The 19,513-nt window shown below is 59.5% G+C and overlaps 3 protein-coding genes across 15 annotated transcripts in view; 1 reads left to right on the plus strand and 2 right to left on the minus strand.

The window, feature by feature from the left end:
* GALNS (galactosamine (N-acetyl)-6-sulfatase) overlaps positions 1-3,894 on the minus strand; it is a 43,616-nt gene extending 39,722 nt beyond the window's left edge. For 4 of the 6 annotated variants that reach the window (XM_038008137.2, XM_038008136.2, XM_038008135.2 and 1 more), the window contains exon 1: positions 3,371-3,597. In XM_038008137.2, the coding sequence (XP_037864065.2) occupies positions 3,371-3,490 (120 nt within the window). In that variant the 5' untranslated portion in view covers positions 3,491-3,597. Of the gene's footprint in view, positions 1-3,370 lie in introns of all 6 variants that reach the window. The other 2 variants (XM_038008138.2, XM_007994358.3) reach the window with 2 other exon arrangements.
* TRAPPC2L (trafficking protein particle complex subunit 2L) lies at positions 3,623-10,270 on the plus strand. Of its 8 annotated transcripts, none has more exons than XR_012093012.1 (6): positions 3,623-3,740; positions 5,159-5,331; positions 6,211-6,298; positions 6,441-6,520; positions 7,912-8,097; positions 8,468-10,270. XR_012093012.1 is itself a non-coding variant. In XM_073015650.1 (5 exons), the coding sequence occupies exons 1-5, from the start codon at positions 3,708-3,710 to the stop codon at positions 7,921-7,923; spliced, it is 420 nt and encodes a 139-aa protein (XP_072871751.1). In that variant the 5' UTR covers positions 3,623-3,707; the 3' UTR covers positions 7,924-8,111. The 8 variants fall into 8 exon arrangements, 6 of the variants coding, with proteins under 6 accessions (XP_072871751.1, XP_072871752.1, XP_072871749.1 ...); XR_012093013.1 differs by having other exon boundaries at positions 9,263-10,270; XM_073015650.1 differs by lacking the exon at positions 8,468-10,270 and having other exon boundaries at positions 6,441-6,554; positions 7,912-8,111.
* A 2,506-nt stretch (positions 10,271-12,776) lies between these two features.
* On the minus strand, positions 12,777-16,560 carry PABPN1L (PABPN1 like, cytoplasmic). The gene is made up of 6 exons (XM_073015727.1): positions 16,181-16,560; positions 15,606-15,789; positions 15,363-15,430; positions 14,661-14,748; positions 14,063-14,205; positions 12,777-13,311 (listed from the first exon to the last, which is right to left on the minus strand). The coding sequence occupies exons 1-6, from the start codon at positions 16,424-16,426 to the stop codon at positions 13,105-13,107; spliced, it is 936 nt and encodes a 311-aa protein (XP_072871828.1). The 5' UTR covers positions 16,427-16,560; the 3' UTR covers positions 12,777-13,104.
* Positions 16,561-19,513: the final 2,953 nt, after the last annotated feature.

The following is a 19,513-nucleotide window of genomic DNA, read 5'->3' on the forward strand; positions in this document are numbered from 1 at the left end:
GGCCGGAGTGGAGGTTGTCATAAGTCTCACCTGTCTCCAAGGCTCCAGCAACCCTGGAGAGCAGAGTGGGCCACGCAGGTTTCGTCACTCACGCAGCAAGGTGCCCAGGGTGCTGAGAAGCCAGGCCGCGCTAGACCGTGGGTCAGTGAAAGGCCAGGGCAGGGCAGTCCTGGGGAGTGCAGCTGGACCTGTCCTCGCCCTGGTTGGCTCAGCTGCCCTGGACAGGTGGGGGCTCCTACCAGCTGCTCTCACCCCTGAGTCCTAGCCTCCCATTCTGGCCCTGATGCTGGGGGCAGTGGTACTCTCGCGGGTCAGTGTGACTAGTTGGAGAGTGGCTTCTGGCCATGAGGTGTGCAATAAGCTAGTTTTGGGGACACTGCTTTTCTGAAACTGCACTTGCTCAGATGAAAGTGGGGTCCAGGTCCCTCACTGCCCAGACACAGAGGACAGGATAGGGGGAGACTGGGCTGGAGGCAGCTGGTCCATGGAGGGCCATGCTCCAAAATCTGAACTTGAGAGACGCACACTCGTCCTCAGGTGGTGCGGGGCCCAGGGCTGCGGGTCACCAAATGATCCCATGCCATTCCAGAGCCCAAATGACCTGTTGCAGGTTCAGACACCTGCGTCCTGACAGAAACAACTGGTCTACAGCACAGGGAGAGGTGTGGACAGGGCTGCGGAGGAAGCCCCGGACTCCGAGAGAGAACACAGCCTGTGAGGACTCCCTTGCACCCTGGGCCACGTCAGGGCACTCGGGCTTCACTGCGAGCTTCTGTGGCTCTCACCTGCCAGCATCCCTGTCCCATCCTGGTAGCTGCACCATGCGCCCTTCAAGGAACCCCCTCTCTGCTGGGTCCAGGTAGATGAGATGATCAGGGCAGTCTCCCTTCTGGGGTAGGCCCGAGGCTCCGAGGCCTGGGCTGGACAGGTCAGCATGCGCCCCTCCCCCAGTGTGCTTGGCACAGGGCTGAGACCCACATCAGGCTCACATGACTCAGGGGCAGAGCCAACCTCCCACTGGGTCTGCTGACTGCAGGGGGTGACTTGGAGTCGCCTAGGACTATCGCAGGCTGAGTGACGATGTGGCCAGTTCAGAGACAGCAGAGCCACGAAAGGGGAAACTCGCCAGGCAGCCCTGATCTGTCGAGTCAGGAGGGCCAAGGAATTCCCACTTTTGCTTGTCACTTTTTTTTTTTTTTTTTGAGGCGGAGTCTCGCTCTGTCCCCCTGGCAGGAGTGCAATGGCACGATCTCGGCTCACTACAAGCTCCGCCTCCCGGGTTCCCGCCATTCTCTTGCCTCAGCCTCCTGAGTAGCTGGGACTACAGGCGCCCGCCACCACGCCCGGCTAATTGTTTGTATTTTTAGTAGAGACGGGGTTTCACCATGGTCTCGATCTCCTGACCTTGTGATCCGCCCGCCTCGGCCTCCCAAAGTGCTGGGATTACAGGCGTGAGCCACCGCGCCCGGCTTGCTTGTCACTTTGACTTCATTTTCTGCTGTCTGCATCAGAAAGTCCTAACAAGTACGCCTACCGGCCAGGACAGAGCTCCTCTGGGGTTCTTTAAGGCGTCAGCTGCCAAAGGACCCCACAAACCACACGGAGGAGGCCACAGGACAGGTCCCCAGGTGGGCGGGGCTTCCCCATCACACTGGTGGCCGCACCCCACAGCCTGAACCCTTGCTGTCCTATGGAAACACAGGGTGAGCCCACATGCAGTTCCGCATTTACCAGGAGCCACGCTAGAAAAGCAGAAGTAGCTAAAATGCAGACTTAACTTTACATTTTATTTAACCCAACGTATCCAAAATATCATTTCAACAAGTCTTCTACATAAAAAATTATTCAGGAGCTGCCCCGCCTCACACAGCCCTTTGTCCTCTGAGAAAGGCAGGAAAGGCAGAGGCTGAACAGGGAGGCTTCACCCGCAGGGCCCAACTCACCGCGGGAAGCTATGCTGGCCCCAAGGGACTTACACAATGAAAAGATGAAATTCTGAAACAAAGTATCTACACTAGCCCAGAAAACTTAAGTGAAAGGATGAAATTCTGAAACAAAGTATCTTTAGGACGCAGATACCACTCAGTACTGACAAAGACCTGGCTACTGCCGTCAGCACAGGGACCCCTGGGGGTTGGAGAGTCCACTCTGGAAAGCACTCACTGCACACAAATAGACACATGAGATGAAAAAGGAGCTACCCAGGGCTGAGGGCTGTCACCCCTGGGTGGGGAAATTACGGATGGTGTGTGTCATCTTTTCAAGTATATCTTTATGCTAAAAAACCATTAATTTAATAAAATTGTTCAGTGAGATATTTTACATTCTTTTTCTTGTACCAAGTTTTCTAAATCTGTGTATTTCACACGACCAGCACCTCTCAATTCCGACAGCCACAGCTTCCCAGCCCCAGCATGCGGCCGGTGGCCCCCACTGGTCAGCACAGGTGGATCTGAAGGCCCCTGTCAGGGTCTCTGCTGGTCTGCAGCCAGCACACAGGGGCTGAACATTGACGGCCCAAAACTGTCCAGCACTCGGTGTCGTCCCAGGCCTCACACACCACGTGGGCACAGCAGGACAGGTGTGACCCCTCCCCCAGGGGAGGCGGCTGAGGCTCAAGAATGGAAGTGACCCCCCAGCTTGGAGACAGTAGGGTTTGAACCCAGGTGTGTCTGGGGTCCTGCACGGTGACCCGTGGCCCAGGCAGACTCATTACTGAGTCTCCAGGTGGCTCCCACAACGAGTTAGGGAAGGAGGCCTCCAGGCCGGCTCTGTGACCCCTGACCCCGCACCTGCCCACCAGGGGACATCCCAGCCTTTCAGTTCTTCAGACCTCAGGGACACCTGACCTTTGCTCAGCATTCTCCAGGGGACAAAGGCAGCCCTCAGGTAAGACTGGAGCCCAGCGGGGGGACCCGGAGGCCCGAGATGGCGGGAGTGATTCCCAGGGCGACGCAGCTCTCAGGCAGGGCGGCAGGAGCAGCCCCTTCCTCCCTTTGAGGCGGCCACACTGCGCCCCCACCTTCCCAAGAGCAGAGGGCGGGAAAGCTCAGACGGGGGAGGCAGGGCCCGGCAGTACGCCGGTCACCCACCTGCGAGGGAGGACGCTGTCCCGGTCCCGCAGCACAGTGGCAGCGCGGGTGGTCACCGGTGACCGCCGAGACCCCACGCCTGGACACCGCGGCCACTCCCCTCGGGGCCTCCCCCTCCCCCCACGGGGATATCCCCCTTCCCTCCCTCCTCCCCGCGCGGGGCCTCCCCCCACCCCTCCCCCCACCCCTCCCCACACCAGGCCCGCTCTTCCCCCGCCCCTCCCCTCCCCCCGCGACCCCGCCCCCCCGGCCCTGCCCGTCCCACCGCCCGCACTCACGTCGTCCATGAGCAGAAGCAGGATGTTGGGGGGCTGCGGGGCGCCCGAGGCCCCCATGCCCCCGGCGCTCAGCACCAGCAACAGCCGCCACCACCTCGTCGCCGCGACAACCGCCGCCATGGCAACCACCCGAGCCGCGGAGCCGGAGCCAGCGAGCCGACCCAGCAGCGAGCGTCCGCCGGCCCTTCCGGCTGGGCTGCGGGGCGGGGCCTGGACGGCCTCGTGACCAGTGGGGCGGGGCCAGAGCCAGCTGCGAGGCTGGCGGGGCGGGGTTTGGGGGGGGCTGCGAGACCAGCGGCGGGTCACGTGATGCGACGCCAGCGCCGGGCCTCCCAAGATGGCGGTGTGCATCGCGGTGATCGCCAAGGAGGTGCGTACGCGCTGCGCGGGGCGTCCGGGCCCGCACCATCCTCGCCTCTCCGCTCTCTTTCTCCTTCTTCCCTGGGCCTAGAAAGCGCCTTAGGAAATGGGACCTGGAGGAGGCCTTCGCCGAACTCCAGGGGTCAGGGGCTTCGCGGTGGACGAGCCACCCGGCAGACCCTGAGCTGCCCAGCTCCGCGCTTGCCCGTCTCGCTGCTGAACGCACCCCTCGGCGCCCCAGGTCTCCTCCCCGCCAGGACCCACCAGAAGCCTAGGTGGTCCGGGGCACTGCCTCCGTCCTCAGTAGGTTCTGCCGGTTCTCCCATCCAGCGCTGGCTCCCCGCGTACGTCCCTTCGGCCAGTCTCCCAGGAGCCGAGTTAAAAACAAATCGGATCCTGTCACGCCTCTGCCTGAGACCTGTGCAGTGGCTTCTCCTTGCCTTAGGATGCTGTCTGAATAACCTGGTCTGGTATCCTTTCCCCCCATAACCCTTGGCACTCTCCGCTCCAACCAACCAATTCGGCAGCTCCCTGGACATGCTTTGCCCTCTCACCTCTGGGCCTTTGCACCCGGAACACCTCTCCCCAGCTCCCACCCTCTTTACTGGCCCACGTACATTTCTTCTGGAAAGCATTTTCTGAAGGCTGAGACTGAGCTGGGTGGCTGTCCACACTGTGCTCCTGCTGCATGGAGCCTTCATTTCCTAGCCAGGGTCTGCCCTGAGACCACTCTGGAGGCCGCTCCCTGCTGTGCAGTGGCTGCTGCTAAGCTTCTCATGGGCTTCCCTCCTGGCCACACATGATCATTTGCTTGTTTGTGGGTTTATTAACTGGGTATCATGTAGCCCCATGAGAGTAGTGAGGACTCTTGTTCACTGTATTTCTGCAGGACCCAGTGCTGAATAGACACAGGGTAAATGGTGGTGTGTGAAAGCCCAAGAAAGCAGCTGTCAATTCTGGGCTTACGATGGTCAGGAATGAGAAATGAAGGGAATTTGAGCTGAGTCTTGAAGGGTTTAGTAAAAGGGTCAGTGTCAAGGTGAAGAAAAGCCAGTATTTAGGGTGCTGTATTTGGGTGACCATGCAGAGCTAGAGGTGGGCTGAGGCAGAGTGGCCTCCAGGAGAAGGTGAGAGGCCTCCCCGGGTGCCAGGCTTGATCGTCAGGCTGTGCTCAGGCCCATTTTTCTGAGTTGTCTTTTCTGGCCACCCTACTGCTGCTGCTTTGCAAACAACACATAAATCTTCTTAGGTTAGATGGGATCCCCTGAAGGCAGTGCCCACTGCGGCCTGGAGAATGAAGCGGTGGGCCTTAGAGAATGGGAATGCATTCCCCAGGTAGCTGAAGGTCACGGCTCTGCAGCATAGTTCAGAGCTGGTGTGCGCTGGGTGGAGTCTTGTCCTTTCAGTCGCCGTCATCCTTTCTTGCAGAATTACCCCCTCTACATTCGCAGCACCCCCACGGAGAACGAGCTGAAGTTCCACTACATGGTGCACACATCTCTGGACGTGGTGGATGAGAAGATCTCCGCAATGGGGAAGGCCCTGGTCGACCAGAGGGAGCTGTACCTGGGCCTGCTCTACCCCACGGAGGACTACAAGGTGTATCTTTCAGGGCAGGGTGTGTGTCAGGGAGTACCTACAATTGCAGGATGTACTTTAAGATCAGATAGCTTGAAACGTTTGAGAAGAAAGAAGAAGAGGTGAGAGTTTTTGGCCAGCCAGGGAATTAGGGACACCTGAGGTGAATGAAGGCCTCTAATTCTTCTCTCTCTTTCACTGGAAGAATCATTTGGGAAAAGCAAGGTTAGAATGCCCTGTAGAATGTTTTGGTTTGCACGTGTCTGTTGTCTGGTTTGCAAAGGAACTGGGACACTTCTGCTTTGTACCTGCAAGGATTTCTTTCTGTGCTTTTCAGGGGGAGCCACCACCTTTGAGCAGGGGATAACGGTTTCATTTATTTTGTTAGGCCTTGCCTCGTACGTCACTAGACACTCGTCTAGTCCCTTGGGACAAATCACTTGGGGCCATGGAGTTCAAAGGCCTTCCCAAAAGCGGTAGTGTAGCTTGTCCATGGTGACATTTGCTGGTAGCCACTATTTTACAAAACAACGTGGCCTCTAGAGAGGGGATCTGCCTTGTTCTCGAAGCCTCTGCTTTTGCAGTTAAGTTTCTGGTCCAGGCATTGATTCCTAAAGAGGGTGAGGTGATCCAGACAGACAGACTCAGAGTCTAGGTGATTCACCTCTTGGAGTGTGAACTGGGTAAGGCTTGGCTGCCTGCCCCTTGCTTCTCCCGCAAACACCAGACGTCGCCCTGGCGAAGTATTTAGGCTCGCACCCAGCACGGTCACTGCAGGACCAGCCCAGCCTGGGCATTTCCTGTGATTCAAGGTTGCCACGTTTCTCCAAAGGGAGGGCCCGCAGAGGGTCCTCCGCCGGCGGTCTCTGTGTTATGAGTGCCTTCCCTAACCAGCTGCGCAGGTACGGCTACGTCACCAATTCCAAGGTAAAGTTTGTCATGGTGGTGGATTCCTCCAACACAGCCCTTCGAGACAACGAAATTCGCAGCGTAAGTCAGGGGGTTAGAAGGCCATGCCCGAGTGGGTGTTTTGTTTTTCCTTTTTGACTTTGTTTTGAAATGCTGAGAAACGAAAAATCTGGCACTGGCTGTGTGTACCTGGCAATGTCACAGTTTGCTGGGTCTTTTTCAGATGTTCCGGAAGCTACACAACTCCTACACGGACGTGATGTGCAACCCCTTCTACAACCCAGGGGACCGCATCCAGTCCAGGTGGGCCCTACTTCCTGCGTCCGATCCAGTCCAGGTGGGCCCTACTTCCTGTGTCTGATCCAGTCCAGGTGGGCCCTACTTCCTGTGTCCGATCCAGTGCAGGTGGGCCCTACTTCCTGTGTCCGCATCCAGTGCAGGTGGGCTCTACTTCCTGTGTCCGATCCAGTGCAGGTGGGCCCTACTTCCTGTGTCCGATCCAGTCCAGGTGGGCCCTACTCCTGTGTCCGATCCAGTCCAGGTGGGCCCTACTTCCTGTGTCCGATCCAGTGCAGGTGGGCCCTACTTCCTGTGTCCGATCCAGTCCAGGTGGGCCCTACTCCTGTGTCCGATCCAGTCCAGGTGGGCCCTACTTCCTGTGTCCGATCCAGTGCAGGTGGGCCCTACTCCTGTGTCCGATCCAGTCCAGGTGGGCCCTGCTCCTGTGTCCACATCCAGTGCAGGTGGGCCCTGCTTTCTGTGTCTTGCTGCCTTCTCTCTGTAGGACCCGCCTTGCCATTTTGGTTGCCAAAATGCAACCATTTGGAAAATAAGGGAGGAAAGGTCTTTTTAAGCTATGAGCACCATCCCCCTAAAACCCCTAGGGCAGAGGTTTTAAAGCCACAAAGCCCTGTTTCTCCACACCAACTCTTACACAGATCTCCGGCGCGTAAAGTGGATGGAGTGTGTGCAGTGTGGGGAGCAGAGCTTGCCCATTTGGCTTCCCAGGTGTGCCCAGTGGGTACCTGGGGCACCTGCAGGACTCAGGGCCAAGCACATGGGCAGTGGCTTTCAGGGATCACACATCCTCTTGTCACTACCTGATCTTTTATGTCGAATTTGAACAGTCAGGAACCTGGTTTGCAGGCATCTTCCGAATGGCCCAGAAAGTAAACAGACTTAACTTTTGAATGGCATGAGGGAAATGTGGGGTCCACGCCTACACTCCAGACTTGCTTCCAGTGAGTCCCCAGTTCCAAGACATAATTTCTTGTGGTTGGCAGGCAGGAGGACGCTGCAGTGACCCCAGCCAGGCCCTTCCCTCCACCAGGACTCTGTCTTGGGGCCATCCTGGGTTCTAGATGGGAGCAGGCAGGCGAACGTCCATGCAGTCCTGCCTCCTAGGCTGCACAGGCCTGTCCTTGCCACACCACTATCCTGCCTGCCCATGCTGCTCCCTCCTCCACCCCTTCCTGGGGCCTTGGGAGACTGCACAGGGAACTTGGAGGCAGCAGATGGGTTCTCAGTGCCTGGTGGGGCAGGACTCCTGTCCTGACCTCTCAGCTGAGTTCACGTTTCTGGACCCTGGAGAAGGCCCTGAGCGTCCTGTGGACGGAGCCCTGCTGCCCTGTCTGTCTCCGTGAGCAGAGAGGTGGAGGGCCTGGCTTTCCTCTGAGTGGGTCTGTTTCTCTTAGCAGGGCCTTTGATAACATGGTGACGTCCATGATGATACAGGTGTGCTGAATAAGCTGTGCTGCCGGCCATCGCAGAGGATCCCACGCGTGACCGTGGTGGCCGTCAGTCTCTTCTCGTCGCCTCTTCCTGAGTGGGACGCCCGGGGCTTTCAGGGCAGGCAGCTGTGCATGTTCTCTCAACTAAAGGTCTTGTGAGATGAGATTTGGCTTTTTCCTTCCGTGTCAGCCAAGGATTTAACTAAGAATTCAACTAAGGACTTTCAGGGGTGTGGGCAGAGGTTTGGGATTAGATGGTGTAGGAAGCCTGTCCCCAGTTGTCCCGAAGGGGCAGAGGCAGGGGCACCTGGAGCCAAGAGTTCCTGAGCCTGCAGGACCTGTGACCATGTGGGTCGCCCATTGGCTAAACAGGTGGACTGGTCTGGAGGGGGCGGCCTCCTGAGCCCAGAGCCAGCCTAGGATCTAGGGGCAAAAGGGGAGCCAGCGTGCCTTCCCACAGGGGAGGGCCCTCCTCTTTCTGGACTTGGCCTCCATTCTTTGCATCTGGCCCAACGTCTAGACTCAGCCTGGCCTGAAAAGAACGCTTGTGAAACCTGGGAAGCCTTGTGGCCCCGTGGCGTTGGCTCAGCTGCAGCCATCATCCTAAGCCCTGGAGTGCAGACTTGAGGCGCCCCTTCCTGCCTGTTGGTGCTGAGGGGGTTCGGTGCCGTGTCGCTTGATGACATGACTGACTACCACCCAGGGCAGTGGCCGAGCCCATAGTGGTGTCAGTGCCGCCGGCATCCTTGGGGTCCAGCAGTCGAGGCTCAGGCAGCTGAGGAGACCCCCCCGCAGAGCTGGTTCCAGCACTGGTCCAGGACTGGAGAGTTTCTCAAGGACCTTGAAGACCCCAGGAGCGCCTGCAGCAGGAAAGGCTGTAAGGGGGTCAGCCTGGGGCAGACACAGGGAGGGGAACTTTCTCGATACATATTTGCCTTTTCATCTCATCCAGCAAGCACAGTGTTAATTTTATAAATTACAGAAGAAGAAATCAGTAAGGAGTGTGTGTGAAAACCACACGTCCCAGGCCTCCCCCGCCCCAGGGTGAATTGGAAGTCCTGGCGTGGGCCGAGGCACACCAGGCATCTGGTCTGAGTGCACGTGGGCCACAGGCCACCCTCACAGGGTTAAATCTTTAACAAGAGCCTCATGTTTGTTAGAAGGTGGGACCCCAGCCCAAGCACCTAGCACCTCCCCACTGCCGCCCAGTGTGAAATCTTTGCCTTTTAGTGGGGATCGCTCCTGCCTGAGTCCTGGCTGTGGTGGGGACTCTGCAAGTTGCTAACCCAGCATCCATTCTCCTTCCTACTAACAGAACTCCGGTGCCTCTGCACGGTTCTGACAGTGGGCAGATGAGAACCGTGTCCTGGCCTCCCTCGCAGCCTGGGGTGTGCAGCTGTGGCATGGAGGTGGTGGTGCTAGGAGAGACTTGCGGGGAAGCTCCTGTGAAGGGGGCTCAGCTGCCACGTGCAGGGCCCTTCCCCTTTGCCTTCTTCCTGCCTGGAACATGGATGTGATGGCTGGTGCTGGGACAGCTGTCCTGAGAGCATGAGGAAGGAGTCACACCCTGAGGACAGTGGAGCTGATGCACAATGCAGGAAGGAGGACCCTGTGCCTTTGCTGACACAGAATGCGGGAAGGACCTGTGCCTTTGCTGACACAGAACGCAGGAAGGACCCTGGGCCTTTGCTGACACAGAACGCGGGAAGGACCCTGGGCCTTTGCTGACACAGAATGCGGGAAGGACCTGTGCCTTTGCTGACACAGAACGCGGGAAGGACCCTGGGCCTTTGCTGACACAGAACGCGGGAAGGACCCTGGGCCTTTGCTGACACAGAACGCGGGAAGGACCCTGGGCCTTTGCTGACACAGAACGCGGGAAGGACCCTGGGCCTTTGCTGACACAGAACACGGGAAGGATCCTAGGCTTTTGCTGAGGCAGAACGCGGGAAGGACCCTGGGCCTTTGCTAACACAGAACGCGGGAAGGACCCTAGGCTTTTGCTGAGGCAGAACGCGGGAAGGACCCTGGGCCTTTGCTGACAGAATGCGGGAAGGACCCTGGGCCTTTGCTGACACAATGCAGGAAGGACCCTGGGCCTTTGCTAACACAGAACGCGGGAAGGACCCTAGGCTTTTGCTGAGGCAGAACGCGGGAAGGACCCTGGGCCTTTGCTAACACAGAACGCGGGAAGGATCCTGGGCCTTTCCTAAGGCAGAACGCGGGAAGGACCCTGGGCCTTTGCTGACGTACCAGCCCCAGACTACTTAAGTTCAGCTTTTTTTAAATGTGAGAAAATAAACGCACCCCTCTCTGGTTTAAATCACTGCTATTTGGGTTTTCTGTTAGGCGTAGCCAGACTCACCTGTAAGAACTTTTTACATTAGGGAGTTTTCACAAGCATTGTAAGGCACCATCCCCATTTTAAGTCCAAGGAAACAAGTCATGTGCTCACCTCTGATCTGACAGCAGAAGTGTCACGTGGCAGGTTCGTGCTGTCTCCACCCTGGGGTTGGCCTCATGGAGGGCCACAGCCCTCCTGCCCACTCCTTCCTCGACCCCAGGCGACTTCCGCTGGACACCATGTGGGGCAGCCCCTCCTCCCCATCAGGCAGCGACGATACTGCCTCTTTCCTTCTGCCGCAGACAGGGGACGATGAGCCTGTTCTTGTTAGTTGCCCACCTGAGCCAGCCAGAGCATCCGCCGCCTCGACGCAGCTGCAAAGGCCTCTGCAGGTCACGGCCCAGGGTCTCATCACCTGGAAGGGCCATGCTGAGGGGTTCCCAGGTCTTCCTCCACCTTGGCCTGTTCAGGTGTCAAGTCCACAAGAAAGGAGGGACTCCCCAGGCTCACTCCGCCGTCTCCTTGCAGTGGCCACACAGAAGGCGGAAGATGGACAGGAACTAACCTGCGACATGGGCTAGAACAGCCAGGGACCTGACACACCCATGGGCGTGATACCTGCGTCAAGGCCAGCAGTGAACCCTCGCTGAGGGCCAGACCCTGGCTCTGGGTACTAAGCAGTCAGGGGCTGCCATCTGCAAAGTGCTGTGCTTGCCTCAGGCCCCTCCTGCAGCCCCCAGCTGTGAGCAGTCCGCACCAGGCCCCGCCCTGGGTGGCTGGGCAGCTTGACCTCCTTTCTGGGCTAGGCCTGGCTCTCACTCTGAAGCTGGGACAGCCCCCTCAAGCCCACCCTGAAGCCAGACTCGCCGGCAAACCAGCAGAGGCCTGGGCAGAGCAGCTCACAGACCACAGAGCCTGGGGCCCCAGAGTGGACCTCAGGCAAGATCAGGACAGATCTTGGAGGGCCATGGCGGCTCCTTGGTCGGGTATCCCTATAATTAGGTCAGAGAGCCCAGTCTCCAGGCCTCCACCGTAACAGAGCACCGCATGGAGGGGCTTCAAACCCCGGGAATGTGTTTCCGCCCCATGTTGGAGGCAGAAGTCCAAAGGCTGGGTGTGGCTGGGGCTGGTTCCTGGAGGCTCTGGGGTGGGTCTGCTCCAGCCTCTGCAGCCACTACTGGCCCCTGTCATCCTCGGCATTGCTCCAGCCTCTGCCTCTGTCCTCACACAGTCTTGGAGCGTCTCTTGGTCTCTGTAACCAGTGTGTGTTTGGGTTTAGGGCCACAGGTAACCAGTGTGTGGTTGGGTTTGGTCTCATGTAACCAGTGTGTGGTGTTTAGGGACCGCAGGTAACCAGTGTGTGGTGTTTAGGGACCACAGGTAACCAGTGTGTGGTTGGGTTTAGGGTGTGTGGTTGTGTTTAGTGACTGCAGGTAACCCAGGACCATCTCTAGACCTTTCACTGAATCCCATTTGCAAAAACCCTTTCAAGAGAAGTTCACATTCACAGGGTCTGGGGATCAGGACATGGACGCAGTTTGGGGGGCATCATTCACCCCACTACAGAGGCCAACATTGACCCAAGGCCCCATGGTGGGGTGGGGTGGGGTGGGGGCGGATTTGGGGAGGAGGCTGGTGTAGGCGGGAACAAGGCCCCACGGTGGGGTGGGGTGGGGTGGGGGCTAGTTTGGGGAGGCGGCTGGTGTAGGCGGGAACAAGTCCCCACAGTGGGGTGGGGTGGGGTGGGGTGGGGTCGGATTTGGGGAGGAGGCCGGTGTAGGCGGGAACAAGGCCCCACAGTGGGGTGGGGTGGGGTGGGGTGGGGGCGGATTTGGGGAGGAGGCCGGTGTAGGCGGGAACAAGGCCCCACGGTGGGGTGGGGTGGGGGCTGGTTTGGGGAGGCAGCTGGTGTAGGTGGGAATGAGGAGGTTGGCTCATTCCCGGGAGCAGCGCCTGGCCTGGTGCTGGAGGAAGGTGACTGAGGGTGGGTGGGCGCCAGCCCACTGAATAGGAGCTGGTCTGCACAGGGCTCCAGGAATTACCACACTGAGCCCGATGGGGCACGAAGGGGAGGCGCTGTCCGTCGTGGAGTGCTGGAGTCGGATGTGTGCCCATAAGCAGACCTGGGCCTCCGCAGCTGTGCATGCTCTCAGAGGGGACAGTTGTCAAAGTGCCCAGGACAGAGATCAGAGATCTCCACTTCTGTTTACTGAGCTTCTGACAAGGGCCAGCGTCCCGGATGTCTGGATCACTTGGTGGGGGACACGTGGTGCCAGGGCAGGGTTATGGGGTGGGGGCGCCTTGACTGACACACAGGCCTTCGTAGCCCACCAGGCTGGCAGTGATGTTGACACCGGCTCAGCCTGTGCACACTGCCGGCTTGCTGTTGGTCGTGAGGGGTCTAGAGCCCTGTCCTCCCACAGCCATGGCCCACCAGCCGCCTTCTATGTCCTGTCCCAGGGGAAGACACGAAGGGAATTGTGTGTCCTGTCCCAGGGGAAGACGCAAAGGGAACTGTGTCCACGAGGGGAATGCACAGGAGTGCTGCTGCCATTTGCTTTTAAAAAGTACCCAAGTTTAATAATTTATGCTTCACCATTAAGAGACACGTTTCTATTTTTCTTAAAATGACTTAGTTGAAGAGCCGAGCATGCCCACCCCAAGCTGGCCTGGCACTGCCTGGGCCTCTGCCTCTCCCCCACCTCACTGCCCAGAGCCCCCCTAGATCCCCGTGGTGCCCGTGCCAGGCCCACCACTGGGCCGTGACTGTGACTCGTGGCTGTGGCCGTGGGTCTGGGCCACCATACAAGACCCTAGTGGGCCATCCCCTGGCCAAGTGGGGGCCAGCAGCTGCTCTTCCGGACACCCCTCTCCTCTAGCCTCACCCCTGCCCTACTCCCTGCCCCAGCCCCAGGATGAAGCCCAAGTGGTTTACTCCTGACCCAGCCCCCAGCCCCTCTCTCAAAATCAGGCCTTCCCTTTAATACGGTGAAAACCACGGTGAGAATTTTCCACGGGCCCTGCACGGAGAGAGAATGCACAGTGAGTGGCATTCTAGAGGGGAAGGGAGGTGGCCCAGGGCCCCAGGGGACAACAGGATAAGGATGCAGGGAGGGCACCTGACTGCTCAGGCAATGCCCCAGGGGGCCTTTCTGGTGACTCCTAGCTGCTCTCCTGGGATGGTCCCAGGAAAGGGAAAGGCAGCGCCAGGAGAGCCCCTTGGGGCAGCTGCAGCCCACCCAAGGGTCTTGGTGGGAACAAGAAGAGGTCACCTCTCCCAGCAGAGAGGCTGCAAAAAGCACCCCCCGGCCGGGCGCGGTGGCTCATGCCTGTAATCCCTGCACTTTGGGAGGCCAAGGCGGGCGGATCACAAGGTCAGGAGATCGAGACCATCCTGGCTAACACGGTGAAACCCCATCTCTATTAAAATACAAAAAATTAGCCGGGCGCGGTGGCGGGTGCCTGTAGTCCCAGCTACTCGGGAGGCTGAGGCAGGAGAATGGCGCGAACCCGGGAGGCGGAGCTTGCAGTGAGCCGAGATCGCACCACTGCACTCCAGCCTGGGTGGCAGAGCGAGACTCCGTCTCAAAAAAAAAAAAAGCACCCCCCTAGCTGATGCAGCAGCCCCAGCCCTCACCCAGGCCCCGCCAGGTACATTCCTGCAGCCCCGTGAGGAATAAGCTCAGGGACCCCCTCCTGCCCCTGATTCCCAGGCCCCGACGCCCCACTATGGCCCTCGTCCCCAGGCTGCCTCCACAGGCACCCACTCACCGGTTCTGCCCTCGTGGTCTGAGCCGGGGCCTGCCCTGGAGGCTGCTGAGGGGGAACGGTGCCCCCCTGGAGCCTAGGTGTCCTCGAAGGCCCCCGCGGTCTGTGGAGCTGATCCCAGGGAAGTTGGTTCTTTTCGGCAGCACCTGGACCAAAGGCCTGTTCCTAGTCCTCCTCCAGGGGCAGCTAAGACCCAGCCCGCAGTCCTAGTCCTCCTCCAGGGGCAGCTAAGACCCAGCCCGCAGTCCCTGCAGTGCCCGCCACACCGGATTGTGGGGACCTGCAGGCTCAGGATGCCATTTGGGCCTAAAGGGTCCCCCTGCCTTTGCCCACCATAGCTGTCATATGACACCCAGTCATGGCCAGCACCCCTGCAGAGGGGGTTCCCGCCCCGAGAGGGGACACTTCCCCACCATGTCACTGGCAGACCAAACCCAGCTTCAGGTCCGAGGGTCCTGCCACATCCTGTCCAGGCCCAGCCAAGCACCGTGCCCGAGACGCACTGTGCAGAGAGGAGCCAGCTGGGGCTGCTGTGTGTCCCAGGGCCAGTGGGCCAGCCCCTCTGTGCTCATGTTCCTGGACCTGGGGAGCACTGGCGCACCTTGATGACCCGGCCCCGGAAGAGGCTCTGGTCCAGCTCCACGGCGGCCTGCACGGAGCCCTTGGTGGCAAACTCTATGTAGGCGTAACTGAGGGGAGGGACGGGGAGGGATGAGGCTGGGCCCCGTCCGCACAGCCAGTGCCCCCGCCAGGCCCTGCACTGACCCCTTGGGGTGTCCAGAGAACTTGTCGCACAGGATGGTGACTCGGTGGACCTCCCCGCAGCCACTGAAGTGGGCCTCCAGCTCCTCGGCAGAGCCCCCGTAGTCCACCTGGACCCAGGCCCAGAGCCGCGTGTCAGGGAGACGCCTGGCCCTGACTCGGGGCTTTCTTGGTAAAGGTGGGGAAAGAAACCCCAAGGCTGGGCCCCCGGGCAGGGATGGCCCCAGGCCTCTACCCCATACCCCTGCTGGGGATGGAGGGAAGAAAGGAAAGGAGATCTCACATGGAGCGCTCCCTTCCGGAGGGCTGGAGCCTTTCAAAAAGCTTCTCAAAAGTGGAGATTTCATGTGCAATCCTGAATTCCAGCTCATGTTGAAAAACTGGAACATGTGCCCAGGCCAGCGTTTCCTTGAGGGGACAGGGCTGTCCCCAGTGTCAGACTCCCTTCCCCGCAAGCCTGGCCCAGGGCCGGGCACCAGACCCCCTGGAAGAGATGGGGCCCCACTCGCTGCCCGCCCCCTGGCCCCTGCCTGCCACTCACGTTGCCCACGTAGACAGATCTGTGGTCAGCCTCCACCTTCTCCTCGGGGGTCCCAGGAAGGGGGCAGCCTGCGGAGAACACAGCTCAGGCCCGAAGGCCCTTGGCTCCTTCCTCACTCCTCTCACGGGGAAGGTGGCCCAGGTTTGTAGGGGAGATGACACCTTGGAGCCTGCTAGGCCCAACCCTCATGGAAACTCTGGGACCCTGGCTCAGTGGGGGGCAGCCTGGGTCCCTGGTTCCTACCCGTGGCCTCAGGGCTCAGCAGCTGCCTGGCCGTGGTGCCCTCCTCTTCCTCGGCCTGGTGCTGCACTCCCGGAGGCTGTGGCAGCCCCTCCTCTTCCTCGGCCTGGTGCTGTGCTCCCAGAGACCATGGCGGCCCCTCGGCCTGCTCCATGGCGCACACCTTCATCTTGATGGCCTCCAGCTCCTGCCGACACATGGCGCTGAGTGGGGCAGGCAGCCTGCAGGCTCTGCTCGAGGAAGGTGGGTGTGCGGCCTGCCAGCTCCAGCAGAGGGTCACAGCCCCAAGGGGCAGCCCTTCTCTGGACAGGGACGCTCCTTCCTGGGGTGATGAACTCGCCCCTGCAGAGAAGCCCCCGAAACTGCACCTCAAGGGCCCTTCCGCAGGCCAGAGACGCCAGCTTGACTCCGCAGTCTGTGCAGCGGGGGTCTCCTTGCCACCTTCTTCCAGGCAGGTGGGCAATGGTCCTCTCCCCTCCTAAGTCAGCTGCAGCCATCCGTCACCCAGACCCTGTGTCTCCGCAAGTCCCTGTGCCCCAGGTCCCCTGAGAGCCCCAGGACCTCCACACAGCTGTTACCTGGTCAGGCACCGGGCACTCAGCCAGGTTCTCTTGCTCCAGCAGAGACAACAGGAAGCCTGCATCCCCATCCTGGTCTTCCTCTGCCTCGTCTTCCTCCTCCTTCCCTGCCCCACCCTCTGGCCCCAGAGTCTCCCTGGTCTCGTTCCAGGCCCCCCAGCCCTGGGCCTCTGGGTCTGAGGAGACCGTCTGGAGCCAGGCCTGAGTTGGGGGTGGAAAGAGCGAGCGGCTTGGGAAGGGCCACATGGTAGAAGGGCAGGAGGAAGGTGGGCCAGGCGAGGTCTCCCCTCCGCTCCCCTCGCGTCCGCACCTGCCCGGGCCCTCCTGGAGTTTTAAGCCCTCTCCTGAGGCCAGCTGCTCCCACTAGAGCATTTGCAAAGGCTGAGTGGGGGCTGAGCTTCCAGCCTTGGCTGTGGGCCCCGCCCCTTCCGTCACTGGGACAGGTACCTCCAGGACACTCTCTCTGGAGGAAGGAGAGGCTGAGTTGAGTGGGGGTCACGAGTTGAGTGGGGGTCACTGGTCTCTTCTGCTTCCGCCTGGGCACGCTGCGGCTCACTGGAGCCTTGGTCCATCACAGGGTTCACACCTCAGCAGATCCACACGGCACAAACACCACACGGCATGAACACGCAATCCAAGTGGGAACACAGGAGCGGTTGTTTCTGGTACCAGGGTCCAAGCAGGCTGGGGAGGTGGCTTCCGACTAGGGGAGGCAGGGGCTGAGATAGTCCCAGGGGAGGGAAGGGTCTGAGCAGGGACGGAGGGCAGGTGCATAGGATGAGAGGGCCTAGGCAGGTCGGGGCGGGGTCCTGGGCCCAGAGGAGGGGCAGCAACCGCTGTCTCTGCATCCTGACCCCCATGGAGTCCCAGGGATGCTGCCTCCCTAACCCTCATTCTGGGTCTTTTTTTTTTTTTTTTTTTTTTTTTTTTTAAGACGGGAGTCTTGCTTTTTTGCCAAGGCTGGAGTGCAATGGCACGATCTCAGCTCACTGCAACCTTGCCTCCCAGGTTCAAGTGATTCTCCTGCCTCAGCCTCCCGAGTAGCTGAGATTACAGGCACCTGCCACCACACCCAGCTAATTTTTTTTTTTTTTTTTTTTTGCATTTTTAGTAGAGATGGGGTTTCACCATGTTGCCCAGGCTGGTCTCGAACTCCTGACCTCAGGTGATCTGCCCGACTCAGCCTCCCAAAGTGCTGGGATTACCGGTACGAGCCACTGTGCCTGGCCTGGGTCATCTTTTAGATGGGAGCCATTTCCATGAAGCCAGAAATCTTCTGCTGTGGGGTGGGGACTCGGTGGGAGTGACGGTGTGAGTTCCTGTGGGGTGGGGGTTCGGTGGGAGTGACGGTGTGAGTTCCTGTGGGGTGGGGGTTCGGTGGGAGTGATGGTGTGAGCTCCTGTGGGGTGGGGGCTCCATGGGGAGCAGTGGTGTGAGTTACTCTGAGGTGGGGGCTCTGTGGGAGTGGCGTGGGGCGTGGCGGTGTGAGTTCCTGTGAGGTGAGGACTCCGTGGACGTGACCCGCCTCTGCCTTCGCGCCTCCCTCTCCACCTGCCAGCGCGGCTGCTGGGGTCTGCCTGGCCTCCGTCTCCAGTGATGCCGTCTCCCACCCACTCTTGGGGCCAGGCAGTCATGCATGGCTCTTACGCCTGCCATTGGTGGTGGGGGACGGGGCTGCCCTGCACAGCTGCCACCCCCAGGCCGAGGCCGTCTTCTCTGTGACTGCACCCCGGTGTTCAGCCAGTGGGGCTGGGATTCCTGGGAATTTGGGATTGGGGGAGGAGAGAGAGACAGGGCATGGCCTAGGCTGGAGCTGCACTGCTGCACCGTGCACCCATCCACGCAGGGTGGCCCTTCCTCCACCTTGGGCTGGGGGCTAAGGGGGAGCAGGTGGTGACATGGAGGCTGCCACAGCCTGGGAACCAAGGCTCCTGCACCCACTCTGTTCTCACCTCTGTAAGCCAGATGGTGTCTGAGATGGGTCTCCATCAGTTAGAGGTTTATCTGGCCAAGGTTGAGGGTGCACCCAGGAAAAAGGACCACAAAGCCACAGGAAACATCTGCTTTTTCCAAAGCGGGTTTGGGGGCCGGGCGCAGGGGCTCACGCTTGTCATCCCAGCACTGTGGGAGGCCGAGGCAGGCGGATCACTTGATGTCAGGAGTTCAGAACCAGCCTGGCCAACATGGTGAAACCCCATCTCTACTAAAAATACAAAAAAAAAAAAAAAAAAAATTAGCCGGGTGTAGTGGCGGCGCCTGTAATCTCAGCTACTCAGGAGGCTGAGGCAGGGGAATTGCTTGAACCCGGGAGGCAGAGGTTGCAGTGAGCTGAGATCATACCACTGCCCTCCAGCCTGGGCGATGGAGCGAGACTCTGTCTCAAAAACAAAACAAAAAAACAAGAACAAAAAAACCCAAAGAGGGTTTGGAGACTCCTATATTTAAAGGGAAAGAGGAGGTAGGAGGGGAACACGGGAAGGAAAGAAAAGGGAGGGCAGATAAAAGAGGCAAGCAGTAGGCTTCCTTTGAAGCTCTGATTGGCAGTCACCAAATGCACATTTTGAAATGTGGAAGGTGAGGGTAGAGGAGTGAATTATGTAGCCCCACGCTCAGCAACCCTGCGTTTCCAGAGAAGATAGAACTGCCACAGGGAACAGGAAGCCGGCAGGTTCACATTTGTCTCCGGTGAGTGGAGGGTGATGTTAGCTCTGTCCTTTGTCCCATAGCTGGGAAGATAAGCTGGGGGATCACATTGTCTGGGTGGGATCCAGCAGAACGGTTTCAGAGCCAAGATCTCAGGGCCCACAGGGAATTTCCGTGTAAGTGCATTGTGAGGGGCCGGGCTCCTTCATCTTCGTAGCTGTCCATTCAGGAAGAAAATGGGAGGCAGGTGTGTGTGACTCGGCTCCCAGCTTGACTTTTCTCTTTGGCTTAGTGAGTTTTAGGTCCTGAAATTTTGTTTTCTTTTCACACCTCCAAGAGGCTGACTGAAGACCATGCTGCCCCCCCATCTGTCCACCACCCAGAGGATTTTCTAGGGCAGGCTCATGAGGTCGGGAGGAATGGGCCTTGTCTGGACCCGGCTTCCCCTCTACCTGGCTTCGCATAGTCACACATGTGTGCGTGGTCCCAGGACACTGTTCCCCCTGTGCACGGTGCCACCGTTTCCAGGAAGCCCGCCAGGCTGCTCCTCCTCCCTCGAGAGCCGCTGTCCTCATGCCTTACCTGCTGTCTGTCCAGTGTTGATGACTTGCCCAGTTCTCCCCTTAGAAAGCAAAGCTCCTCAGGGGCAGAGCCCACATCTGCACTAAGGACAGGCGTGCTGGCCAGGGC

This window comes from Chlorocebus sabaeus, chromosome 5 (genome assembly GCF_047675955.1).
Source record: "Chlorocebus sabaeus isolate Y175 chromosome 5, mChlSab1.0.hap1, whole genome shotgun sequence".
NCBI classification, from domain to species: domain Eukaryota; kingdom Metazoa; phylum Chordata; class Mammalia; order Primates; family Cercopithecidae; genus Chlorocebus; species Chlorocebus sabaeus.